Here is a 22,870-nt window from a genome sequence, read left to right on the forward strand (position 1 = left end):
TGGGGGCGGGGTATAGAGAGAGTGGACCGGTGCATCCTGGGAGCTGAAAGCTTTTAACTGCGTGGTGCCTGGATTCCAGATCCACCACCTACACCCCAAGGTCTCCCTGTGGACCCTATGGATTTCAAAGAAAGATAGTTAACAAAGGTAAGTTTTTACCATAATTCTCAATTTCCTCATGCATGGACTGACTAGGGTGCAATTTGCAATTTAAGCACTGCGGAGACCCAGAGTGCTGCAGCGCTTGCGAGTGCGTTTCCATCAGTGGATACTACAGCCTGGGTGGCAAGCCTAGCTGAACTGTCGCAACAGTTAGCGGCTTCCAAGACTGCAGGGGTCTCCTACACTTGCTTTGTCAGGTTTCTCTGTGACCCTTGCCGGGCCCATCTTCTGAGGGTCAGTCTGTTTTTCAGCTTTCTCAGTCGGCTGAGTCTTCCTGGGCTCAGGATTTGGCCTGCTCTGGTTCAAATTTTGGTGCAAGTATCCTCTTCTCTTGAAAGACTGCTTGACCCTTCCTCCAGCACCTTAAGGTGAGCCTTCCAGATATAGTCTTCAAACAGATGGAGGTTTCCAGCTACACTTCGGTTATACGAGGAATCAAATTCTGAAGGTTCATTTCAGAGTAAAGAGGATCATCTGGAGGAATCAGATCTGGATCTTTATTCAGTGACTCAAAATGACGCTGCTGATGCTCAGGACATAGATGCCCAAGTCCATGCCGTCTGCCAAGTGTTAAACATCTTGCTGACTACCTGGAGTCTTGAGGTATTTCTCTTCAAGATGAAATGTAAATAACTGGCTACTTTTCCTTCTCAGTTGGAGGACTTGCAATCCGTATGCATCCACGCTGTGGAGAGCAAGTTCCAGTTATCCAAATACTTGATTTCTTTATCTGCTGCCAACTGCGGACAGATCTAAGTGGCTACCTCCCCCCTGGGTTAATCCCTCGGTTTCCAGATTGCCCAAAAGGACTACTATCCCAGTGCCTGGATTGCTTTCCTCAAGGACAGTTTTGGTTGAAAACTTGAGTCTACCCTAAAGTCGATCTTTATAGCTGCTGGAGCTTCACTTAGGCTCTTTCTGGTCTTGGCCTGGGTAAATAAGGCGGCAGAAAAAGGAGCAATTCTTCTTGCGGATCATCTTCACTAGAGTACTCTTTGGGCTGATCATGTTCTTCCTCTGGTTGAGCATATAAAGGAACCTGCTGCTTGGGAAAGGCCGTTATCAACACAGGCCTAGTCTGCTCCAAGGTTTTCGCTCCAGCTATTGCTGCTTGCAGGACTCTCTGGCTGCAGGCATGGCAGGTGGATGCTAAATCCAAGCAATCCTTGGAGATTCTTCAGTTTTTGGGAGAGATTTTGTTTGGGCTTGAGTTGGGAAAAAAAATTGCCCTAGTTATGGGGGGGGGGGGAAAGAGTTCCTTTTTACCTTCTTCTGTTCCCAAAACCAGGTCTTGCTCTTTCTTTCGCTCCTATTGACCCTCTGGTGAAACATGGTTTCGAAGGTCCTGGGGTCAGTCGTCTTCTGCCAGGGGTGGGAAAAAAAAAAAAGGTTGACAGCCCTGGTGATCCCGTCATCCTGAAGCCAGACCTCCAGAGAAACCTTCCACATGACTGGTTACCCACCCACATAGGGGATCCTGTAGTGGAGACTCATCTTAATTTTCAAACAATTTGATTTCAAGCTTGTTCAGATGCCAGGAGTGTCTTCTCTGTAGGGTACAATATTGAATTTTTAGGCCCTCCTCCCCGGAGGTTCTTTACCACAGGTTTCCTGGCCTCTTGCCAAAAACTATTGGCTTTGAAATGGGTATTTAACAATTTCATTGCAGAGGAGTGATCATTCCTGTCCCAATGGGCTAGAGATCCAAGGATTTTTATTCCAACCTGTTTGTAGCACCAAAGCTGGGTGGTGCAACCCATTCTCAACCTAGGGAGGAAGTAGAATTTCTACAATCCATGGATCTTCGGAATGCTTATTTACCTATTCTCATTTCTCATCAATCCTTCTGTTTCACGATCCGGGACTCCCACTTTTCAGTGGGCTCTCTTCTGCTCCACAGGTATTTACCTTTGGTCGCTCCTTACCTCAACAATCTCCTGATAACTGCCTCATCCTATGAGATACTTCATTCTCATGTCCTTCTGACCAGTCATCTCATAGCTGGATTGTGAATTTTAAAAAGTCCAATCTGTCTCTTGCAGAGGATTTTTCTTCCACTGGACAAGATCTGGTGGTCTCTGGTGTGACTGGTTCTCAAACGTCCACCTGTGCATGCATCTCCAGTGGAAGCTCGTTTCGTCCTTCAAGGCAGTCCCGTTTGGCAGGTTCCACTACCAGGATCTTCATTTAGATTTGCTCGCAAGGTGGGACAGGTTCTGCCTTCACCTGTGAGTAATTCACCTCTCCCCTCAGGTCCTTCTCTCCCCCCTCTGGTAGTTGGACTCTAAACATCTCGGTGCCAGTTGCACATTCACGATATGGGATTAGATGCCAGTCTCCAAGGCTGGGGCGCTGTGGTTCTCAAGTCTTCATTTCAGGGAGTTTGGTCTTGGCAAGCAGTGTTACTGGCTGTCAATGTCCTGGAACTCAGGGCAATCTTCAATGCTTTGTCGGCAGCTTCACAGCATCCGTAGGGGTGTCCAGTTGAGTCCAGTCGAACAACACAGCGCTGTACATAAATCACCAAGGGGGCACGAAAAGTTCTTTTGGCCATGAGGCAGACTGCTCACATCCTCAGGTGGGCAGAAAATCATGTACAGGCCATAGTGGCTGTGTTAATTACCAGGGTCAAACATCGATCCTATGGTGTCTCACCTCAACCACGAGTTTCCTCTTTACTGTTCCAGAACCCGGTGGCTTTGGCAGCAGACGCTCTGACAGTGCCATGGTAGTTTCACCTGATCTACCTGTTCATACCGTCTCTGATTCTTAAATGCATCAAGCGGGAACAGGCAACTATGTTCCTGGTGGCTCTGTATTGTCGTTGGTACTCAGACTTCGGGGTCTTCTGATTGACACCCCATGGCCTTTTCCACTTCGTCCAGGCCTGCTACAAGTGGTGGTCGTCCAGCTTGTCTTAACCTTGACTGCATTTAATGGTGTGGCTGTTGAGGTCACCTATTTGAGGGCAAAGGGTTATTCTGTCCATGCTGAAGGCTCAAAAGCTGGTCTTTGCAAAACCTTACCACTGAATTTGTTGGTCTTGTCTAACTGGGTGCGCCCTGGAATGGGTTCTCTCCTCCTTCCTCTAGTCCAGGGGTTCCCAACCACGGTCCTCAAGGCACACTAACAGTCCAGGTTTTAGGTATAGCCATACTAGAGCACAAGTGACTTAATAATTACCTCAGATATTTTGATTTAACCATCTGTGCACAATCATGGATATCACTAAACCCAGGACTGTTAGTGTGCCTTGAGGACCGAGGTTGGTAATCACTGCTCTAGTCTTTCCCGTCTTCTGTTTCTTTAGGTGGGTCTGGATGCAGGTCTGCTCCTGGGGGGGTTTCCATCTCCTTCCCATGGCTTTGTGGAACTTGAAACTTGTGTTTTGCAATCCGCTTTGTTCGAACTGCTTAATACTGCGGATTTAAAATACTTTGCTTTTAAAGACAGTCTTCCTCCTAGAGATTGCCTCTGCAGGAAAGGATCAGAGTGAAGTACCTTGTCATGTCAAAACCCTCATCCTTGCCGTATCCCAAGTTCCACAGCAGCAATCAGTCTATTGTGGCTCTGGGTTCTTCCCAGTGGAGTTCATATTGGGCATTCATTGGATGTGGCACAGGCCCCCTCCAGCTTTAGATTTCCCAGACTTTGGCCTTATGCATGGGCTTGGTTAGACTTAACTGAGGGCAGGTGGGTTTAGAGGGGGATGAGCTGTGTTCAAATCAACTAAGGTTTTAACGTGCCAAGCTTCACACACACCACCTACAACCTAGACTCCAGTGTCCCCTATGGAATTAGAGAGATGGATTTCACTGCAAAAATCCTGTTATCTGGCTGGCTATTTAATGGTTTTAGTTCTTCTCATGGGCTTATTTTTTTTTTTTTTAGTAATAAACTGCAGCGGAGGGACATAAAGGAGCAGTCAGGTCAGTAGTGTAGCTGTGCCCTGCTCCGGCACTAGTGCCCGCTATACCCCAAGTTGCAGTTCTGATTCAGAGAAATAGATTTTACTGCAGGTACAAAAAATCCTATTTCCTGCTGTAACAGGTCGCCATTCCATTATTTTAAGTTGCCTGTTGCAAGGTAAAGATGTGATCTCAGCAAGGCTTTATAGTAAATGGTAATTAATGTTCGCACTTCCGTTTAGGATGTTAGTTTATATAAAATGAAATAAATTAAGTTGTAGATAATATAGTCTCAATAAGGAAAGGCAAAAACTGTAGAACAGACCATCAGTTTACTGCAGTGGAATAAAAAAAAATAACAAACTTATAAACTTTTTTTTAGCACACAGGAGTTGGACAAAACCAGGCAGAGGGGATATACACATTAACAGGAAGCATTGTAAGTAATTGAAGGGTAATTTAGAGTGTAGGTGTTCAGTATAGGCCAGACAGGAGCAACAGTAGCAAACGTAACAAGGACTTGATTATGGGGAAGAGTAGAGTGAAAGGTAAGTGAAAGGTTACACAGCTATAGTGTGGCGAATGTGTGTGGAGGAGCAGGAGGGGTGTGGTGATTTGGTGGCCTACATGGCGTAGCAGAATCGTCAAGGTAAAGGATAATTCAGAACCAGAATGGTGATGTTAATAGAAGATTGCAAAAATTTGTGGTACCAGATTACTGATCAGGATTAAATGTTCTACATTCTAACACTTACCTGGCCACGGTAGTGGCATTTTGTTGTGTTGTGACCTGTAATGTGATTTCCCTAATTCTAAGCAGAACTTCTTTCCTTTTTAAGGATGCCTCTGTTGAATACATATCATCTGATCATGAAGCACAACACGGCCGTGGGGTGGAAATGTTCCTTAACCTTTCCTGCGAAGAAAGAGAAAATAGTATATCTTCTACAAATGAGGATGAGGCAAGTGTTACTATTTCTACTTCAGGGTCCATAGGGGGTCCACAGGGTTGACCTTGGGGTATAGGTTGGGAACCAAATCCGGGCACCACGCAGTTAAAGCTTTTAGCTCCCAGGATGCACTTGGGTCCACTCTCCCTATAACCCCACCCCCCAGCCAGAGGCACCTCAGTTTAAGTTGGTGCACGGCCGGAGTTGGGTCACCGTTACTGCAGGGGGGCTGCTTAGCAGCCCCTAAGCTTAAAAGAGTTTTATTTTATTATTTTTTACTACTCTTCAGAGCGGCAGCATCAGACTGTCCAATGGACGTCTGAGCTGCCGCTCCTACACCCCGCCGGCGCTGCGACGCCAGTACAGATCTGGGGATCGCAGCGGGACCCCAGAGTCTGTACTAGCCGGGCTCTGGAGGAATCCCTGGGCTGCTGCCGGATCGACGGGGACAGGTAAGTCGCGTGGTCACCGCTTGCGGTGATCCACGTGTGAATATGCAGCCTTATGCCTCCGGTCTCTGGGGACAGACCGGAGGCGCTAGCGGTGGCGGCGGGCTCCCCCTCCATGGAGGCATACCCCGCGTGTCCACAGCCCACCAGGGATTATAGCGGCAGCGGGAGCCGGCATCCCGGGGGGTTAATTGCTAGCCAGGGGAGGAAGCCTTCCCTGTCTAGCGGCTCCTCCCCTCAGCTCAGCGCGCCTTTCAATAATACAGTCTGGCGTCGCTGAGCTGCTTCCTCCGCGGGCCACGCTTCTTCTGAGGTCTCCAGTGGCCATTTTCTCTCTGTGGTGCTGCAGAACTCTTAGGATGTCAGTGAGCCCAGTCCCCCTGCGTACCTGGCCATTTTGGGTGAGTGTACACAGCGCTATAGCCTTCCCAGACACTGAATCTGGGCAGTTGAATGTAGCGACATTGTGCAGTATATTATATGTCATGCTTATGTATGTATATATATTTTTCTGCATTGTATGTGACTTATGCTAGTGCTGACTGTCTGCTTTTTCTCTCACCTGTCAGTGTATATCTATCCCTTTTCTTTATCTGCCCTAATACAGGTGTACCTGGGGTGGTTCTGAGACCTCACATATATATATTTGTTAATATCTGTGAGGTTTGTCACATACTGTTGCGTGCTGCACGTTGCCATATTTTAGATGAAACTGTGAGTTGCATACGCTGATAATGGGTCCCTGCAGCTAATCTTAGCGTCAGTCAGGACCGGTATGGCGCTGCTTAATATTTCCGTCAAGATAGTCAGATATATCTGACCAGGAGATTGCACACGATACTGCACCCATTATTGCTATCCTGCAAGTCATAGCCTGCAGGAATTAGTGCGGAGGATTTTAACTCAGAAAGGTTTATGTATGCGGCACCATCTGGTGCGGGGCCCCTTGCACGACCCCCTTAAAGGGCGGTTTATTTCTCAGGATCCTCTCCTTTGAGGATCGCCGGGCGGGCCCCATTGTCGTCACTCGCTTGGAGTTACTTCACCATACTGCCCTTTTGAACTCGGGGTATCTCGCAATTTCTTGCAATTTACCCCTGTGCAACAGACTGTCGCTCCCCGCCGGGGTTTTTCACAGTACATGAATTACCTCCGATACCACATCGGTCTGTCATTCCCCTTGCAGGGATTACCACAACGGCCACCCTGGTGGATGTCGTTTTATAGAAATACTAATTGGCGTGATATACGCCCTGTGGTTACTGACCAGTGGCTCTGCCGTGAACTGGATGGTATATTCGGCTCTTTCCCTCTCACATGGGGGGAGCCGATTTCAAGTATTATTATCCCTGCTTTGGGGCTGGTAGCCAGGTTCATTCTGGATATAGAGAATGTCGATCCTGCACCTGTATCATACATCTCCCTTTTTCTGCCCAGCGGGTGGATCTCATAGCGGGAGTCTGGCTGTCGCCAGATACGAGGAGTCACAAAGGCCTCCTGTTTCCCATTCCCTGAGGGTCCTCACAAGTAATGGAAATCCCCTTCTGGGATGGATTTGTATGTTAATCATCGGGTTACAGGCATTAATACGCCTCCCATCCCTGCCTGGACGGATTTTACGGATCCGTAGGTGGTAACTTTGCCTGAAATCAATGTACTCGTTTTCAGGGCCTGTTGCCCGTCCTACCATGGCCATCGCATGGTGATGCTTTTGTGGGATTACCTCATGGGATGCCGGTCTTCTAACTTTCAGGGTTTCGGCGGCGTCTGTATCCGCCGCAGTACCCTATGGCTGCGTTATGGGAAAGCAGAGGTGCACACTCCTTCCATGGGGAAGATCTTGTTTGGTCCTGACCTTGACAAGATCGTTGCATCATTGGCAGTATCACTAATGGGGAGATACCGTCTTTAGCTACTCCCACTACATTCGGACTAACTCTGTTAAGTCTTTTTGTCCTCAGGGTCAGCCTAAAGGCCTGTTTTTTCCTAGGCTGTTGGCCTCCATGGGGGCCACCATATCCAGTACCGAGCAGTCCTGGACTTCCGGACGACCCTGTTTCTACACCTGAGGATATACCCTCAGCCTGACGGGACAGGTCTACATCTGGGGAATTTCCAGAATGAGGTACTGATTCTCAACGGCCTCTCATTGCTCAGGCAGCCTCCTCACAGGCATTGTTACACGGGCCCTTCTTCAGACCTGATCAGGGCCTTACAATCCCAGAAAGCTATACAGTCTTTGTGGTAAGCAGAGCTATTTCGGCCAACCTCACTATCTGTGAGGGACTGGTTGTTCTACTTTCTTTCTGGGGCGGTGACCGACTGGTCCTCATTTGCCTATACTCTGTCTCAAATCCCTGAATCAGATTCCAACGGTGCCTGGACTCAGGTGGAATCGTCCATGCTCCATCATCCGACGTTTGGAACCTGGGGATTTTAGGGTATATCTGAGTATTCAGGATACGTACCTACGGGTACGTACAGAGCCATCTCATCAGCATGGGTTCAGGTTTGCTGTGCCACAGCAACACTTGTAAGTTTCGGGCTCTGCCTTTTGGGACTGTCCTCAACTCCACCGGGGTTTACCAGCCTTATGGATTTTCTGACAGTTCACCTGTTCAGGGTATCCGAATGCTCCTTTCTCTGGACGGTCTCCTGCTTTTAGCAGGATCACCAAGGTACTTTACCGCCAGGTCAGGATAACCGTGGCTTCTTCTCGGCACAGATAATTAGTCAACGGAGAAAAAGTCCTCCCTACATCCCTCACAGGGTTTTCTTCATCTGGGAGCACTGCTGGATTCTCAGACTCTGAGAATTTTTCTGGCGTAAGACAAGATCTCCACTCTTCAACTTGGAGTGTGCGGATATCTACGCATTCGACATATGTCATTACTCTTTGTGATGCGCGGTCTACCAGAGTGTCTACCTTTTGGTAGGGTGGAATGTGCTCAGTTCCATTCCAGGCCTTGCCATAATTGACTCCCCTCCAGATGGATCGAGTTTTTCCCATCGGATCGCTGTTCGAACGATGATACTTTCTCCGGAGGCGAGTTGGTCTCTGTCCGGGTGGCTATGGCCATCTCGTCCAGGGTGTTCTTTGCTACAGACAGTGTCTGGTCCGCATTCGTTTCGGGGCAGTTGGACGTCTGTCGTTTCTGTCCTGCCACTTAACTTGTTGATACTTTAGGCTGTCTTGGACCTTCACTCTGGCCTAACCCATATGTCACGGTAAACCTGAATAGGTTCAGTCCGACAGTGTCACAACAGTGACTTCCATCTAGGCAACACTGGTAGTTGGGTGGCAATGTCAGGTATGTCATCCATTCTGACATAGTCCAAGGGTCTTCTCCTGGCCAACTCTGCAGTGTTTATTCCCGGAGCTCTCCATTGGGAAGCGGGCTTCCTCAGCCGTTGCGACGTGCATCCCGGGGACTAGTCTCTTCTCCAAGAGAGGTTTCAACTCCTGGTGAGCAGAGGGGGCCTCCCTGAGGGGATTGATCCTCATGGCCTTCTGACTTGATCACACATTACCGGTGTTACAGTCCAGCTCCAGGAGTCCTTCCACTTTGTGTACCTGTGTCCTCCGGTCTCCCTTCTTCCTCGAGGTCTTCGGAAGTTTAATTCGAGACGGAGGGGCTTTCCTTCTGGGGGCTCCAGTTCGTCCCAGACATCACTGGTACTAAGATTTTCGGAGTCTCCTCATCGATACTCCGTTCCTACTGCTTCACTATCTGGACCTGTTGTCTCAGGGTCCTTGTTTTTCCCTGGACCTGGATCGTTTGTCTTTGACTGCGCCCCTACTGTGGTCCTAGGGCTTCCCTGGCTCTGTCTTCATTGAGATGTTTAGAGCAGATAGGCCAGACTTTGCTGGGATCTGCCACGGACTGTGGCATACATAATTCTTATGGTATCGTACCTGTCGATACGATCCTCCGGTGTCCAGGATTTTCAGATATTCTGGCATTCCTTCCGGCTGGCTTGGGTTTCACCCTTGGCCTGGCCTTCCTGACAGTGCGGATCTCTACACTGTCGGTATGGTTAAGATATGGAATTGCTCCGCTCTGGTATCCAGTTCATCCTTTGGAGTGTTTTCTGGATTATGCCTCCACTTGTCCTCCCTAGGGACTCCTGGGGAGTTAGTAGTGGTTCTTTGTTCCGTCCGGGGACAGTCAATGGAACCGCTGGTTGTGATAGCCATTACATGGTCTATTGTTTAAGCTCTCTCTCTCTCTCAGGGTGTTTAAATCAACCAGGAGAGTGTCTGAATTGGGAGCGTTCTCATGTGGCTCCCTCTTCTGGAGGGCATCATGTCAGGGTGTGAGTTGCTCTCGCCCTGTATTTCTTCTTAGAGTGGTTTTTAGGTTCCATATTATTCTGGAACTTATGGTACGGCCATTCAGTCCCCAGTCTTCTCGGCTGGTGGTGCCTCATTGACTGTGGTCCGGCCTCTTTGGCTTTATATGATCCGTTCAAGTTCCTTATGGTAATCGGACTCCTTATTGGTGGTCTGCGGTTTCTGGTTTTCACAGGAAACTATGGCCGGCCTATAATGAAATGTTGGCTGGATGGCCTCGTATGTCTTCCTCAGGGGCCTACCCATAGGTAGGCATTTCTGTCGTTGAGGCTTGTTTTTTCTCGGGCCATGTAACCCTCGTGGGCGGCTCGTTGTGGCGCCTCGGCTGTTTTGCCTTACTAGGTGTCCACGTGGTCTTCTGTCCAAACCTTTTTTTAAGGTTCTAGGCATTGGTTTCCTTTGCCTCTCAGGATGCTTCCTTTTTGGCGACGGATTCTCCTCTCAGCACAGGAGCGTCCCCACCCTTGGTTGAACTGCTTTGGGACATCCCCAAGGTCAACCCTGTGGACCCCCTATGGACCCTGAAGTAGAAAACAAGAGATATGGTAAGAACTTACCTTTGTTATCTCTGTTTCTACGAAGTCCATAGGGTCCACAGGGCGCCCACCCTGACGCACCTGGCTTCATATGGGCTGTGTTACTGGTCACCGGTTTCCCGTCTCCTTTTCTGTGAGTATGGTTCTAGAGTGTTCCAGTTTTCTCTCTTTTTCTCTCCTCCTCCGGCCTTTGGCTACTTACAAACTGAGGTGCCTCTGGCTGGGGGGTGGGGTTATAGGGAGAGTGGACCCAAGTGCATCCTGGGAGCTAAAAGCTTTAACTGCGTGGTGCCCGGATTTGGTTCCCAACCTATACCCCAAGGTCAACCCTGTGGACCCTATGGACTTCGTAGAAACAGAGATAACAAAGGTAAGTTCTTACCATATCTCTTGTTTTACTGTAATTGACTAAAATAAAGAAGTTCTTATTAAAAGTAGGGCAGTCACTGCCCAAAACTGTCGTGGGGTTCAACCGATAATGCTTTGCTTTTAGTGTTGCTTATAACTGAAATGTTTTACGTTTTGGGTGGTGATAATCTCACATTAAACCTTTTACGGATTTACAGACTGAAAATGAAGCAGAAAATTCAACGGTGGTCATTTCTGAGGATGAAGAGTGGAGAAATACCATAAGGTAAGACCACCGATCTTCTTATTTATGTAAGAGAGCCATCATGTAAGGCTTTTATTTGTGCGTATTGTGTACTTTTCATGATGGGCAACAATTGAGCCTTTCCTTTCTGCCTGTTGATAGTGATTCATCCAGCGAGTCCTCTGATCAGACTGATGATAAGCCTATATCTAAACGGCGCAGAGCTAAAAAGTGGGTGAGCAGCACAGATGACGATGATGAGAGCACAGCAGAGGAGAAGTCTGCTGCTGAAAAGGCCTCGCCATCAAAAAAGAGCCCTAAGAAACCCAGGGATCAAAAAGGGGTATGCTGAATGATCAGACCCTTTACTGCACCTTTTGGGCAGAAATTTCCTATTGCAGTTGCATATTTTCCACAATTATGAGTTGAATAATGCACCTATTTTTTTGTTTATAGGCACCAAGAGGTTCTGAGATGGTCCCTCTAAGCAGGGAGGTGTCACCTGATTGGCGTCCATCAGTTTGGATCACTGATACAACTCCTCATCGATCTCCTCTCGTTCCTCAGTTGGGAGATGAAGTGAGTTACTTATAAGTTATGAATGACTTTATATTTATTTCCAATATTCTTTTAAAAAGTTGTTATTTTAAAATTTTTATGTATAAATTGAGAATTATGTAATCGTGGCATTTATAGATCAAATAGGCCCTTATGTCTTCTTGATGGCCTGGTCATCCAGAATTGAGACCAGACCTGGATAGATTGTCTCGTCTTTTAATGATTTTTATATACGTCGATGATGTAGGTATATACTTATTGCTGTCATTATAGGTTGTCTACTTCCGGCAAGGCCATGAAGCATACATTAATGCTGTCAGGCGGAGCAACCTCAGTATCTTAAAATCCTTGAAAGAGCCATGGAAGAAATGTGTGCTTAGGGTAAGGCCATCTTTACTACAGTATGGAGTTGCTGATGTATACTGACATTTTGTATATTCAGATACTTTCATTTGGCCTTAATATTAACATGATGTGTTTTTGACCAGGAACAGGAATTGGTGAAAATTGTTGGGATCCGATATGATATTGGGCCGCCCACTTTGTGCTGTCTTAAACTTGCCATCATTGACCATGTCACTGGAAAGCTTATGGGTCAATACTTCGCTATCAAGTATGTATTGTTTTTCTCTGCTGTTAATTACGGAAACATAGCTAAATAAACAATTTGTGGTTGAGTGCATGTGATAAAGTCCTCTTATTAAAACAGGGTGGTATGTATTAGTTTTGTTCTCTCTGAGTACATGTCTAGCTACAGGTTGTGGTGTTCTTTGATTTGCCTGCTTGGTTAGTTTTCTCCCAAGCTCAATCCATGCCCACAGTGTCTTAAATATGTCCCATGTCTTTTGCCCATAACCGGGGCCCCAGAGGGGGCGATATGTTCTGTATGATGGTGCCAGCACGTGTCCATTAGTTGACTACACTCCAGAACGGTCAGGTTTTTTTTGGCAGGCTGTACCCATTGTACCCTATTGAAGGCATTATCACACAGAACAAAGATATGGATCATGCACAGGATATATTAATCCCTGTGTTTCTATTACAAAAATAGGGCAATAAGTGGGATTTGCTTCAGCAAGGTTTTATACATTCTGGTTCAAAGGGGGAGATGTAAGAAGAGGTGGTAAGTGCCAAATGCACTATAACCAGTACTGTTTGACACCTACATTGAACCTTTGTATGTATAAAAGCAGGTAGTGTACAGAAATGTTGTTTTTTTTTCTCTACATTATCAGCAACATTTATCGATTTCGCCAGGGTCGTACCTTATGATGGAAAACCATTTAAGATGTAAAAAAAAATGAATACATTTTTTGTGCCTTGTTGTCTATTCACATATCGGCAAGGTTACCTGCCAATATATATGTTAACCTACGGCAGCCGGGGCAGTCTCTTGCAATTTTTGCACAATCTCGCACATGCACAATGGAGCCGGCCAGGAGGTAAGACACAGCGCACTAGGCTGTGGGTACTGCACTGATCACTGAAGGTGGGAGTCTTCTCTCCCCTCACTCTGGTGGCTGGTTAATAAATCTCCGTGTTGCTTCCTGCTTTGCCCCGATAAAAGGTGAAGCAGGAAGAGCTATAGTAGAATCCACTTTTCTTATTAAGGATTCAGATAGTACCCCTTTTCAGAAGGCTGCCGCCTTCAAGCACAAGAAGCAGACTGTTCCCTTTACTTTCGCTGCTCGGCTGGAGGATCTCATTGCAGAAACCTGGACTCGTCCTAATAGGCGTTAACAGGTCTCCAGGTGTATCCTGATGTATTATCCCCACTCTTCCTCTGTCAAGGCAAAGTAGGAATTACTTCCCCCAGTGGATACTTATAGTGAGGCTTACGAGGGCCGCCATGCTCCATCTTCCAAATATGGCGTCTCTTAAAGACTCAATGGATAGGAAGATTGAGGTTTCCTTAATTTAACTTTTTCTAATGCAAGTGGAGCTCTCCAGGCAGCTCTTGCATTGGCTTGGGTTACGAAGGCTTTGGAAGTCCTTACGAAGGAATTGTCAACAGTGTCTGGGAAGCGGCTTCTTATCTAGGGGAGGCTGCTACTGCTTCCAGCATCCTGTCTGCTAAGATATCTGCTTCTGCCATAGCTGCCAGATAAGCAATCTGGCTCAGTTCCTGGTGTGCGGACTCCTGAATCCGAGGAGGTACGCGGAATCCTTTTCATTTAATCGTGCAGGTCTTTTTGTCCCCAAATTGAATAAGATCATTGCGACTGGTGGACACGTGACCATCAAATCACTGAATTTTGGATCATACTTGACCTGGCCTTCAGTTACAAAATGTGCTCTATGATGGTCCATAGAGCTGTTACTGATGGCATGGTGCGAGTTCCTGCAGCTTTTGTACATTACATGGAACAGGATATTGAGATCTCACTGTTGGTTATGAGAGTAATACCCACCTAGGTTTAGGACCCTTGAAGGGTGGTCTACCTATAGCCCTCCATTCTGTGACCAGTCAATGATGGGGTGTCTGTTACTTTTTAGAGTACTTGTGTACTTTACGGACTCATTGCAGAGAGTACCCGATGAATGTTTTAAATGGTACTTGTGTACTTTACGTACACAAGTACCAAAAGTTGTCCCCACTTAAAGAAGAAAGTTTTCCCCTCGCGGGCTCGCTGTGCTCGCCATGCTTCTGGCTCGGTGGCTCGCTATGGTCGCCACAAGGTTATATTCCCCCTCTATGCCCACTTGGATGGTAGGGAATGATGCTGCACACTGGCTGATGTCAGGGTCCTCTCTGTGAGGGGGATTTAGACATTACCATGATTGATAATAATGTGTAGGACACTTGGGTTCTCTCTGCAATGAGTCCGTAAAGTACACAAGTACCCTTTTTAGGTTGCTTTACCATGTTACATTACTGGAGGAATCTTCTAAAGAATTCAAGGGGAGAAGTAACCACTTAGCTTTGATACATCTCCCTCTTTAAGTACTTTGGCATGCTATTTATTTTAAGATCTATTTCTGCTCTTTAAAGAAAGTTGTGTTATAAATGTTATCCGTGCTATAATGTTAAGTGTGAGCTTGTCTTCCGCAGCTATCACGACATGCCGGACGTAATCGATTTCCTTGTTTTGAGACAGTTTTATGATCGTGCCTGTCGCACAAACTGGCAGGCTGGTAAGTTCTCCCATTGTCTGCAGAGATAAGAAGTCAGACATTACCTTTAATAGAAGTCAGACAAAATAAAGTAAAAGTCCAGTTGTTTGCATATATATATTGCTTATATTTAACTTCTGGACAAGCTTACATGTTCTTTATTGTGTTTTAGCCCAATGTTTATATTTTCTTTATAAAGAAAACTTGCATACTCATTTTGACATGGCTTTGATCTGCCTAGGCCAATCCTTGTAGTTCCTTATGTGCAATTATTTCTATCCATTTCGTCAAGCTCTGGTTATTTAAAGAACTAAAATGTCTCTAACATTCAGATGAGTCTTTTTTTAAACCCTTTTTCTCTTGCAGCAAGGCTGGGAAACACTGGACCATGGGGAATGTAGGTTGGGACTGGAGCTGGCACTTAATGAAATGTAGCTTTAAATCCTAAACTCCTCCCCGATGCAATCCCACAATTCCAGTCGTCTCTAAGAGCCTGAGGAGAAGGGCGCGTTTTGGATGGGCTTTTTTTTTTTTTGTTACATTTGTAAAACTTTTATCCCGGAGAGGCCGTCTGGACCCGGGGACAGAGCGTGCACTCACCCTTTTAGAGGGTGGTGGGCGGCAGTGCGGTCCTGGACGGCGGCGGCATCTTGCAGGGTTTCGAGGAGGGCGGCTCCAGTGCGAAAGCGCACATCTCACAGGCTGCTCAGACAGAGCATACCAAGTGCTTTCCCCAGGCAGGGGAGTAGCACTTGTTGCAGAAAGGGAGTGCAACCACGAATCAGGGGGCGGAGCCTGTAGCTGCCGGCCTCCCCTGCACATACCAGCAGCAGTAATGCCAGTACTGTCTGCTGTTACAAGATGGACGGCTGCTGTACCCCTGAGTGCTACTGGACCAGGCAGGCTGGGATCATTGGCTGGTGTAGTCCTTTCCTTACCGAAGTGTGTGTGTGTACATGTATATATGTATGTATATATATATATGTATGTATGTGTGTGTGTGTATATATATATATATATATATATATATATACACACACTGTATTTTAACGGAAACAATGGTTCTGCCTCCAATTGCTGTACTGAAGTACACACTGGAATCATTACACACACTGGGCGGGGCTGCACAGAGCAGTACAATCCTCCTCTGTGACACAGATATGGCCCCTGCACAGGGCTCCGTATTTGCGGCTGTGAAGCATCAGAGAGGACTATGACAGCCTACGCCAAACCCGTCCAGACGCAGGATGTGGCTCTGACAACACTGGCAGTGTAATGGTTAGCATTTTGGCCTTGTCGCACTGCAGCAAGGGGTTCGATTCCACTACAGCCCTCACTGTGTGGAGCTTGTATGCAGGGACTTTGCTGTATTCTGGATGTTTTCTCCCATCCACGGGGTGATGGCCAGTTGCGCCGGGGGGGGCTTGTGTGTATAGGAACCTGTGATGCGCAGGCATCTGGGGTGCTGCATCCACCAGGGTGGGACCTGCGTGGGCTGAGGCTATCAGCAGGTCGGTGTCCGCCCTAGTGAAGCCAGTGACGCTTCACAGGGAGACCAAGTTCAGGCGTGGTTATTCCCTCATCTCTGGCGCAGGCTTCTTTCCCTCTATAGGGTTAAGTTCCCAGCCAAGGTATGTCCCACTGGCTCTGTGCTTTGCAGAGTGCTGCATCATGAATTACGTCGGGTTCCCGGCGCGCTTTTTCAGGAATCCTCTGTTGTGTGAGGCGCAGGTAGAGGGTGGTCTTGGAGGTGTCTTCCTTCTTCCAGGGCTCCATTACACATTTCTAATTCACAGGATCTTGCGCGGTTTTGCACTGTCCCAAAGGATGAGGACCCCCTGTCCTCTTTGATTCACTGCTGCTATGCACTGCTCTTTCTAGAAGGTTTACATATGGATTCCCCAGCAGTGGCTGTGGGTCTGTACAAGCATGGGTGACGGAAAGTCACTGCTTTCCCTTTGGCAATCTCTCCAGTCTCCTCAGGGAGACTTAGAAGACGCTGGATTCAGAGGGCTCTGTTCCTCACAGATTAGCTTCCAGCGGATTGGGTGTCCAAGGGTAAGCACCTCCCACGGTAGTTGCGGCGGTAGCCGTTTAGAGTGCTCTGCATCCCTCTCTTCTCCGTTCCCGTTCTGCCCAACAGCACACGTCACTCTCCATGGATGGAGGGTTTCCGTTCTTCTCCTTCGGGTCACATCCTTGGTCCTTCCGTATTGGCTCATTGTGACCTCAGCCGCGACTCCTGAGGTGCCGTGATTTTGCTTCTTTGGCTTCGGGGCCTTTGGTTACTGTCCACGACTGCTCAGCTGTTAGAAGCACTCGAGCTACAAGCCATCATGCTGGCTCTATTGGGGGCCCTGGCCGGCCGGTCGCAGTCGGTCGGACAAATGACCCGGCGATGGCATATGTGCATCTTCCGGCATACACAAGAACACGGCGACGATCCCGGGGTCTTTCTGGGGTGGAGTCCTTTTGTTCCGTCTCTCAACGGTGGTCATACCGGTATGGGGAGATTAGACATTGGACTCAGATTTCTCCCAGGACAGTGGGTTCTCCCTCCAGTGGTCTTCCTACCGTTCGGCCGTGAGGCCTTCTGAACAGTAGGAAGAAGTCTCTGCACGTTTGCAAGGCTACACAGTTTGGTATGTGATCCGGGCATCCGCTGGCTTCCACAAGGGGCTACCTTGACTGTTACAGGGAAAGTTTTATCCAGAGCATCTGTTTCCCCCGTCCACACTGTTCCCTTAGGTCTCCAGGGGCATTGAGGCTTCCCGAGTGAGGGTAATCCTGGTGGCTTCAGGCTGGCCACGCTAGTCATGGTACGCAGACGTTCTCCCAAGGTCGGTAGGTCTGGGGTGGAGTCTCCCACTTCGTTCAGACCTGCTGCAACGGCCTTTTTCTACGACACTTACCTTGGTTGGTTTTCGCGATGTCTATCTTGCCCTTACCTCCGGGTTTGGAAACTCTGGTGGTGTACCCGTTATGTGTTTGTGCCTCTCACATTTCTTGGCCTTTTTTCTGGAGGGTTTGGATGCCGATTGACTACTTCGGTTTGGGACAAAACATGTTTTGGCCCTTTCATTTTCTTTCCAGCAAGTGTTTGGCTATTCTTCTGAGGGTCCAAACCGTTTTTACAAGGTGTGCTGTGTACTTTTAGCCACCGTTTCATCCGCAAGTGGAGCCGTGGCATCTTAATCTGGTCATATCTGCTCTCACCAAGGCTCCATTGGAGTTGTTGCATTCAATGGATTAGTTACTTGTAAGATGGTCTTCCCTAAGGCTATTGCCTCCTTTTGGCATATTTTAGTGTTTGGGGTTGGCAAGTCGCCTTTTTTTTGTCTTTCATGACTCCGTACAGGTTTTATGTTCCTGACGACACTTGCTTCGGCCTTGTACTTACACAAAATATTGTCCTCCTGGTTCGTCCTCTTTCAGCGAATTCCCGGGACTGGGATGATCTGGCTCTGCCAGGTAGGCTGAGCTCTACAGATTTCTTTGAACACGTCATCCTTGGTACGCTGCACTGTTCTCTGCGGGTTCTTTTTGATGCGTGGGAACATAGTCTGTCAACTACCCAGCAGATCCTTGTACGTTCGATCTGCTCGGTCTTTACTCAAGCCTATTCTTGTTCGGGGTGACCGCCACCAGACCTGGTGTCAGCGCCTTCCGCTAGGTCGCGCGGCGGCAATCTTATGGGCAGCATTATGCGGGACTTCAGCAGCACAAGTCCATCGTGCGGCTATCTGGTCTCCTGTCCGCACGTTTGCTCATTTTTACGGTTAGGTTTTTTTTTGCCTCCGGCGGCACACACACTATGGGCTTACATTTCTCTGGTCAGGCATCCTGAGCGTTCCCTCCCCTAGGGGCGGCTTTTGCACGTCCTATGGTCGTGTTCCCCAGCCTTGCTGAAAGAGAAAATTTTTAGGTCAATTTACCGTTGAATCCTTTTCTCTTAAGCAGGCTGGGGAAACACTGAAATCCCTCCCTCCCGCTCAGTCATGCAAGGTTTTGGTTCTTGACCGTCTGTTTTTTCCCTACGGGTTTGTTTGGTTGTTCTACACAGTTTCACAGGGTTCCTGCTACTCCGCTCCGGACTCTTTTAAAGAAGTACTGGAATTGTGAGATCGCAGGGGGGAGGAGCTTAGGATTTAAAGCTAGCTAAATTTCAGTAAGTGCCCGGTCCAACCTACAATCCCCATGGTCCATTGTTCCCCAGCCTGCTTAAGAGAGAAGCATTCAAAGGTAAGTTGACCAAAAATCCTATTTTTTGTTTTGTTTTAGTGAAACTTCCATGTAAGCAATTTGGCTCTATATTCAGCTATTCCCATGCTAGTATTTAGCAGCAAGTGATGCTCTTTTTGTCCTGCATTCCCATTTTCAGGTGACAAGATCCGCTCTATCATAGACGACGCTTGGTGGTTTGGAATAGTTGTTCGCCAAGAACCATACCAAGCGGATTATCCGGACAGCCTATTCCAGTGTTACACTGTAAAGTAAGACCTACGTTTCTCTACTTTTGTTTCATTTTACTTGGATGTCCTGGTAAGATATTGACAGCTTTGTTTCCTTCCATAGGTGGGATAATGCAGAGATTGAACGGCTGAGCCCTTGGGATATGGAAGCCATTCCTTATGATTGTATGTCATTTTTGTACAATAGTACATTTATTTAGCACATGTAGTTTAATGCATCTTTGCAGATAAAGATGTCCAAGCACAAGTATGCTTGTCCAAAAACTCTTACAGTTCTATTTATTTTCCCGAAATGTGACTGGAACATTAATTTAGCTTCAGTGCCACTCTTGTATCTATGCTCTGTTCTGTGTTATGCACACTGCTCCTAATGCTATTTGTAATGAACCCGATGACTGTATTTTAATATAAACTGAACACTGTTAGCCAGCATCCCTTGTGCAGTAATGTGCATTCATTATTCTTTTCCTACCTTGTTAGTGGTTCCACCTGTAGAACCTGGAACCAGCGTCTCCATAACCCTTGAGGAGCAGGATAATTTGCACTATCGTCCCCAGAAGGGGGAATGGGGACATGGGGATCAAGACAGTGAATGTGAACGAATTATTTGTGGCATTGATCAGCTCCTTAGTTTAGGTAAGAAATTCAATGGATTCTAAATACTGCACTGACCCTGCTGCTACTGTTTGTTGGTCTGTGTTGTTTAATTTGTTATTTGTAGCTTCATTTATACTTTGACATATGTTTGTTTGGTAAAATACTCTACCCGGATTTACAGGCTAACCCATTTATAGCACAGATAGAGAAGAGGTTGCTAATTAAACAGAATAATTGCACTTTCTGTTCTGTGAAGTTGGTTTGAGAAGTAGAATGAGGAACGTCGGGAAGTGAGAGAACAGAAAATATTGGGCCTCGTTCAGAGGTGCACGCAGTCGCCGCCCTGGCTGCGATAGTATGCAAATGCTAGTTTCAGCCTTCCCCTTGTGTAAAGTTCGAGCACTGAGATGGCCACTTTCAGCGCCCATGCACTATGCAACACCGCCAGTGGTTCTGGATAATCCACCATCCCTATGGCAGGTGAGTTCTCCAACTGAACATGGCCGCTGCGGGTCTGAGTCTGAGCCGCCCGCTACACTCCCATAACATACCCATGAAACTGATTTTTTTTATTTTTTTTGCGTTCATTTCACGCCACCGCCCAGAAACGCCCGTGGTTTTCCCTCTCCACTTTTTATACCAACTGTCCCGTACAACAGAGCGCATTTGTGTGTTGTGGGTAATTCATGCATCGTAGAGGTCTCAGTATATTTTGCGCATTGCGTGCATTTAGCATGCGCCTCTGAATCCGGCCCATTATGACCACTAGTGGTCACTGTTTTTTTTTTTTTTTTTTTTTCTTCTATGTTTATCTGTACCTGCGGCAACATTAAGCCCTGACTCTACCAGACACTGAGACAGGGAGCATAGCGTTATGTCCTACAGAGAAGCGATCTGTTATTTTAAACTGTTGCATGGACAAATTAATGAATGGATGCTCATAGATTCCTAGTGATCTGTTATTACATATACATGTAATAGATCGCTCTCTTATACACACGTTTGGATTATTTTTAATGTCATTCTTAGTTCTTTCATGAATGTATGATGCTTGTTTTATGTCACAGATATTGCTGCCCCCTTTTCTGCTCCTGTTGATTTAAATGCCTACCCAGACTACTGCAAGGTGATTCCTTATCCTACAGATCTTGGCACAGTCCGAATGAGGCTTGTGAACCATTTCTATCGGTAAGAGGTGTTTCCGCACAACCACTTATTTCCTTTTAATCCTCTTCTTTGTGTGGTGGCAGTTTTTTTGCAATAAAATGATGTCATTGAAATCCTATTGCAGTAAAAGTTGAGCAACGTGCGTCTCTAAACAGAAGGTGGTTATGTGTCCACCTTGTAGGATGGATAGTTCAGGTTTCATGTTTCTGTGCTGTTAATCGAGAACTGTTTTTATTGCAGGAGGGTATCTGCCCTGATTTGGGAAGTGAGATATATTGAACATAACGCACGGTCCTTCAATGAACCTGAAAGCAGTATTGCAAAATCAGCAAAGAGAATCACAGAGTTGCTGATAAAATTCATAACGTAAGAATTGTTATCTTCTGTATACTGTAGTAGTGTTTTCTTTTTTAAATCTGTTCTATATAAGCATTAGTCATCTTTAGTATTAAGTGATCTTGCTCTGCTTGTGATCATATTATTGTATGCTATTTTTTATTTTTTTTTCCATATTAGCTGTGACTTAATCTAATAAAGAACATTCCTCCAATCTCCACTTTCTGTTGCAGGGACAGCCGCTGTACCAGTATCACGGCGTTGTGCAGCACTGCTGAGGTACAGGACCCGTGTGGCAGACAGGTACCGTCTCCGAAATATCTATGAGGAGGGGGGGGGGGGAGGGGGGGCAAATCATAAATTGTATCACCGAGATTTATTTGCTCTAGCCATTTGTGCGCTCGTCACGACCTACAGTGAGATACTGACCATTGATACTGATGGGTGCAGTGTGCTCGCTTAGGGGTCTATGTACTAAGGAGTGAAAAGTGATAAGTCTGTGATAAGTGCCAGCCAATCAGCTTCCAACTGTCATCTCACAGGCTGTGTTTGAAAAATTAAAGTTGGGAACTGATTGGCTGGCACCTTATCACAGATTTATCACTTATCATTCCTTAGTACATAGACCCCTCAGTGCCTTGGACTCTACCTTATGAGTAAGGAAGGTGTTTGGCTTCCCAGTGTGGTGTGTGTACGTAGCACTTGTAGTTTTGACTGGTTTGTTACCTTTACAACCTCTTGCTGCGGTGCACACACCAAGACTCCAGAGCGCCAATGTTGATCTGCCGATCACCAGGGATGGCTTTCACACAATACCACTGAGTGCCAATTGGTGTGCGGAAAAGACTGATCATATCTATTAATGATGGGGTGCAGTGTTTGTGCCATTCTCTTGGATAGAAGTTCCCTAGTGAGTGTTGCTACCACTCAGAGGGGAAGAGGAAACTAGGATCCCCTTAAGGTACATAGAAGATCGATGATAGAGCCAACATTCTGGTATTCACCTGTATTCCTCTCCCCTCCACATCTTTATTTTCCCTTGTGCACCTTCCGTCACCCCATATCTTCTATAGCGGTGGATGGGATGGTGATCCACGGTTCAGGAGGGTCTTTGTGTGTCATAGCAATAGGCTGTCTAAAACATAGGAACGGAGTCTGGGGGGGATTTTTTTTTTATCTTGTTACAAGGAATTTTCCCATCGTTTTATCTTTAACGTTTATCCACGCCCCAGATTTTACATTACATGTTTTTATGATGTTACCAGTTGATCAGCTCATAATCGCTCGGTCCTCTTTATTGCAACAGAGAACGAGTAATGCCAACAGCTGGAAGAAATGCTGCATGGAGTTGGTTGACTTCATTATAGAATGTGAAGACTCTGAGCCGTTCAGGGAGCCTGTTGATCTGGACCAGTATCCTGTAAGTCTACTTTGTTCCAGTATTGTTTTTTTTTTTTTTTTTTTTTTTTTTTTTAAACACAGCTCATGTAAACCAAAATGAAACAGCTGGTTTGTAAGTAAGCTGGTTAACTTTCAAAGTCAGATGCTTAAATTGACTAAACACCATTTGTGACACGGCCATGCAGGCTGTGTTATCTGTTTGTACCCAAGTGACGTAATCACCTGTGGCGCTGCACGGAAGCTGACTGTTTGTGACCTATCCATGCTGCTCTCA

At 46.7% G+C, this 22,870-nt stretch overlaps 1 protein-coding gene across 1 annotated transcript in view; it reads left to right on the forward strand.

Moving 5' to 3' along the window:
- The window catches only part of BRWD1 (bromodomain and WD repeat domain containing 1), a 200,857-nt gene that overhangs the window by 159,711 nt on the left and 18,276 nt on the right, over positions 1 to 22,870 (forward strand). Inside the window, exons 21-34 of the mRNA XM_088443141.1 lie at positions 4,910 to 5,032; positions 10,926 to 10,993; positions 11,114 to 11,294; positions 11,408 to 11,530; positions 11,783 to 11,890; positions 11,998 to 12,122; positions 14,562 to 14,644; positions 19,005 to 19,116; positions 19,199 to 19,260; positions 19,576 to 19,731; positions 20,760 to 20,880; positions 21,100 to 21,225; positions 21,429 to 21,498; positions 22,502 to 22,615. Coding sequence (XP_088299267.1) covers positions 4,910 to 5,032; positions 10,926 to 10,993; positions 11,114 to 11,294; positions 11,408 to 11,530; positions 11,783 to 11,890; positions 11,998 to 12,122; positions 14,562 to 14,644; positions 19,005 to 19,116; positions 19,199 to 19,260; positions 19,576 to 19,731; positions 20,760 to 20,880; positions 21,100 to 21,225; positions 21,429 to 21,498; positions 22,502 to 22,615 — 1,572 coding nt within the window. The remainder of the gene's footprint in view (positions 1 to 4,909; positions 5,033 to 10,925; positions 10,994 to 11,113; positions 11,295 to 11,407; positions 11,531 to 11,782; positions 11,891 to 11,997; positions 12,123 to 14,561; positions 14,645 to 19,004; positions 19,117 to 19,198; positions 19,261 to 19,575; positions 19,732 to 20,759; positions 20,881 to 21,099; positions 21,226 to 21,428; positions 21,499 to 22,501; positions 22,616 to 22,870) is intronic.

The sequence above is a fragment of the Taudactylus pleione genome, unplaced genomic scaffold, assembly GCF_031769625.1.
Source record: "Taudactylus pleione unplaced genomic scaffold, aTauple2 ptg000327l, whole genome shotgun sequence".
NCBI lineage: Eukaryota > Metazoa > Chordata > Amphibia > Anura > Myobatrachidae > Taudactylus > Taudactylus pleione.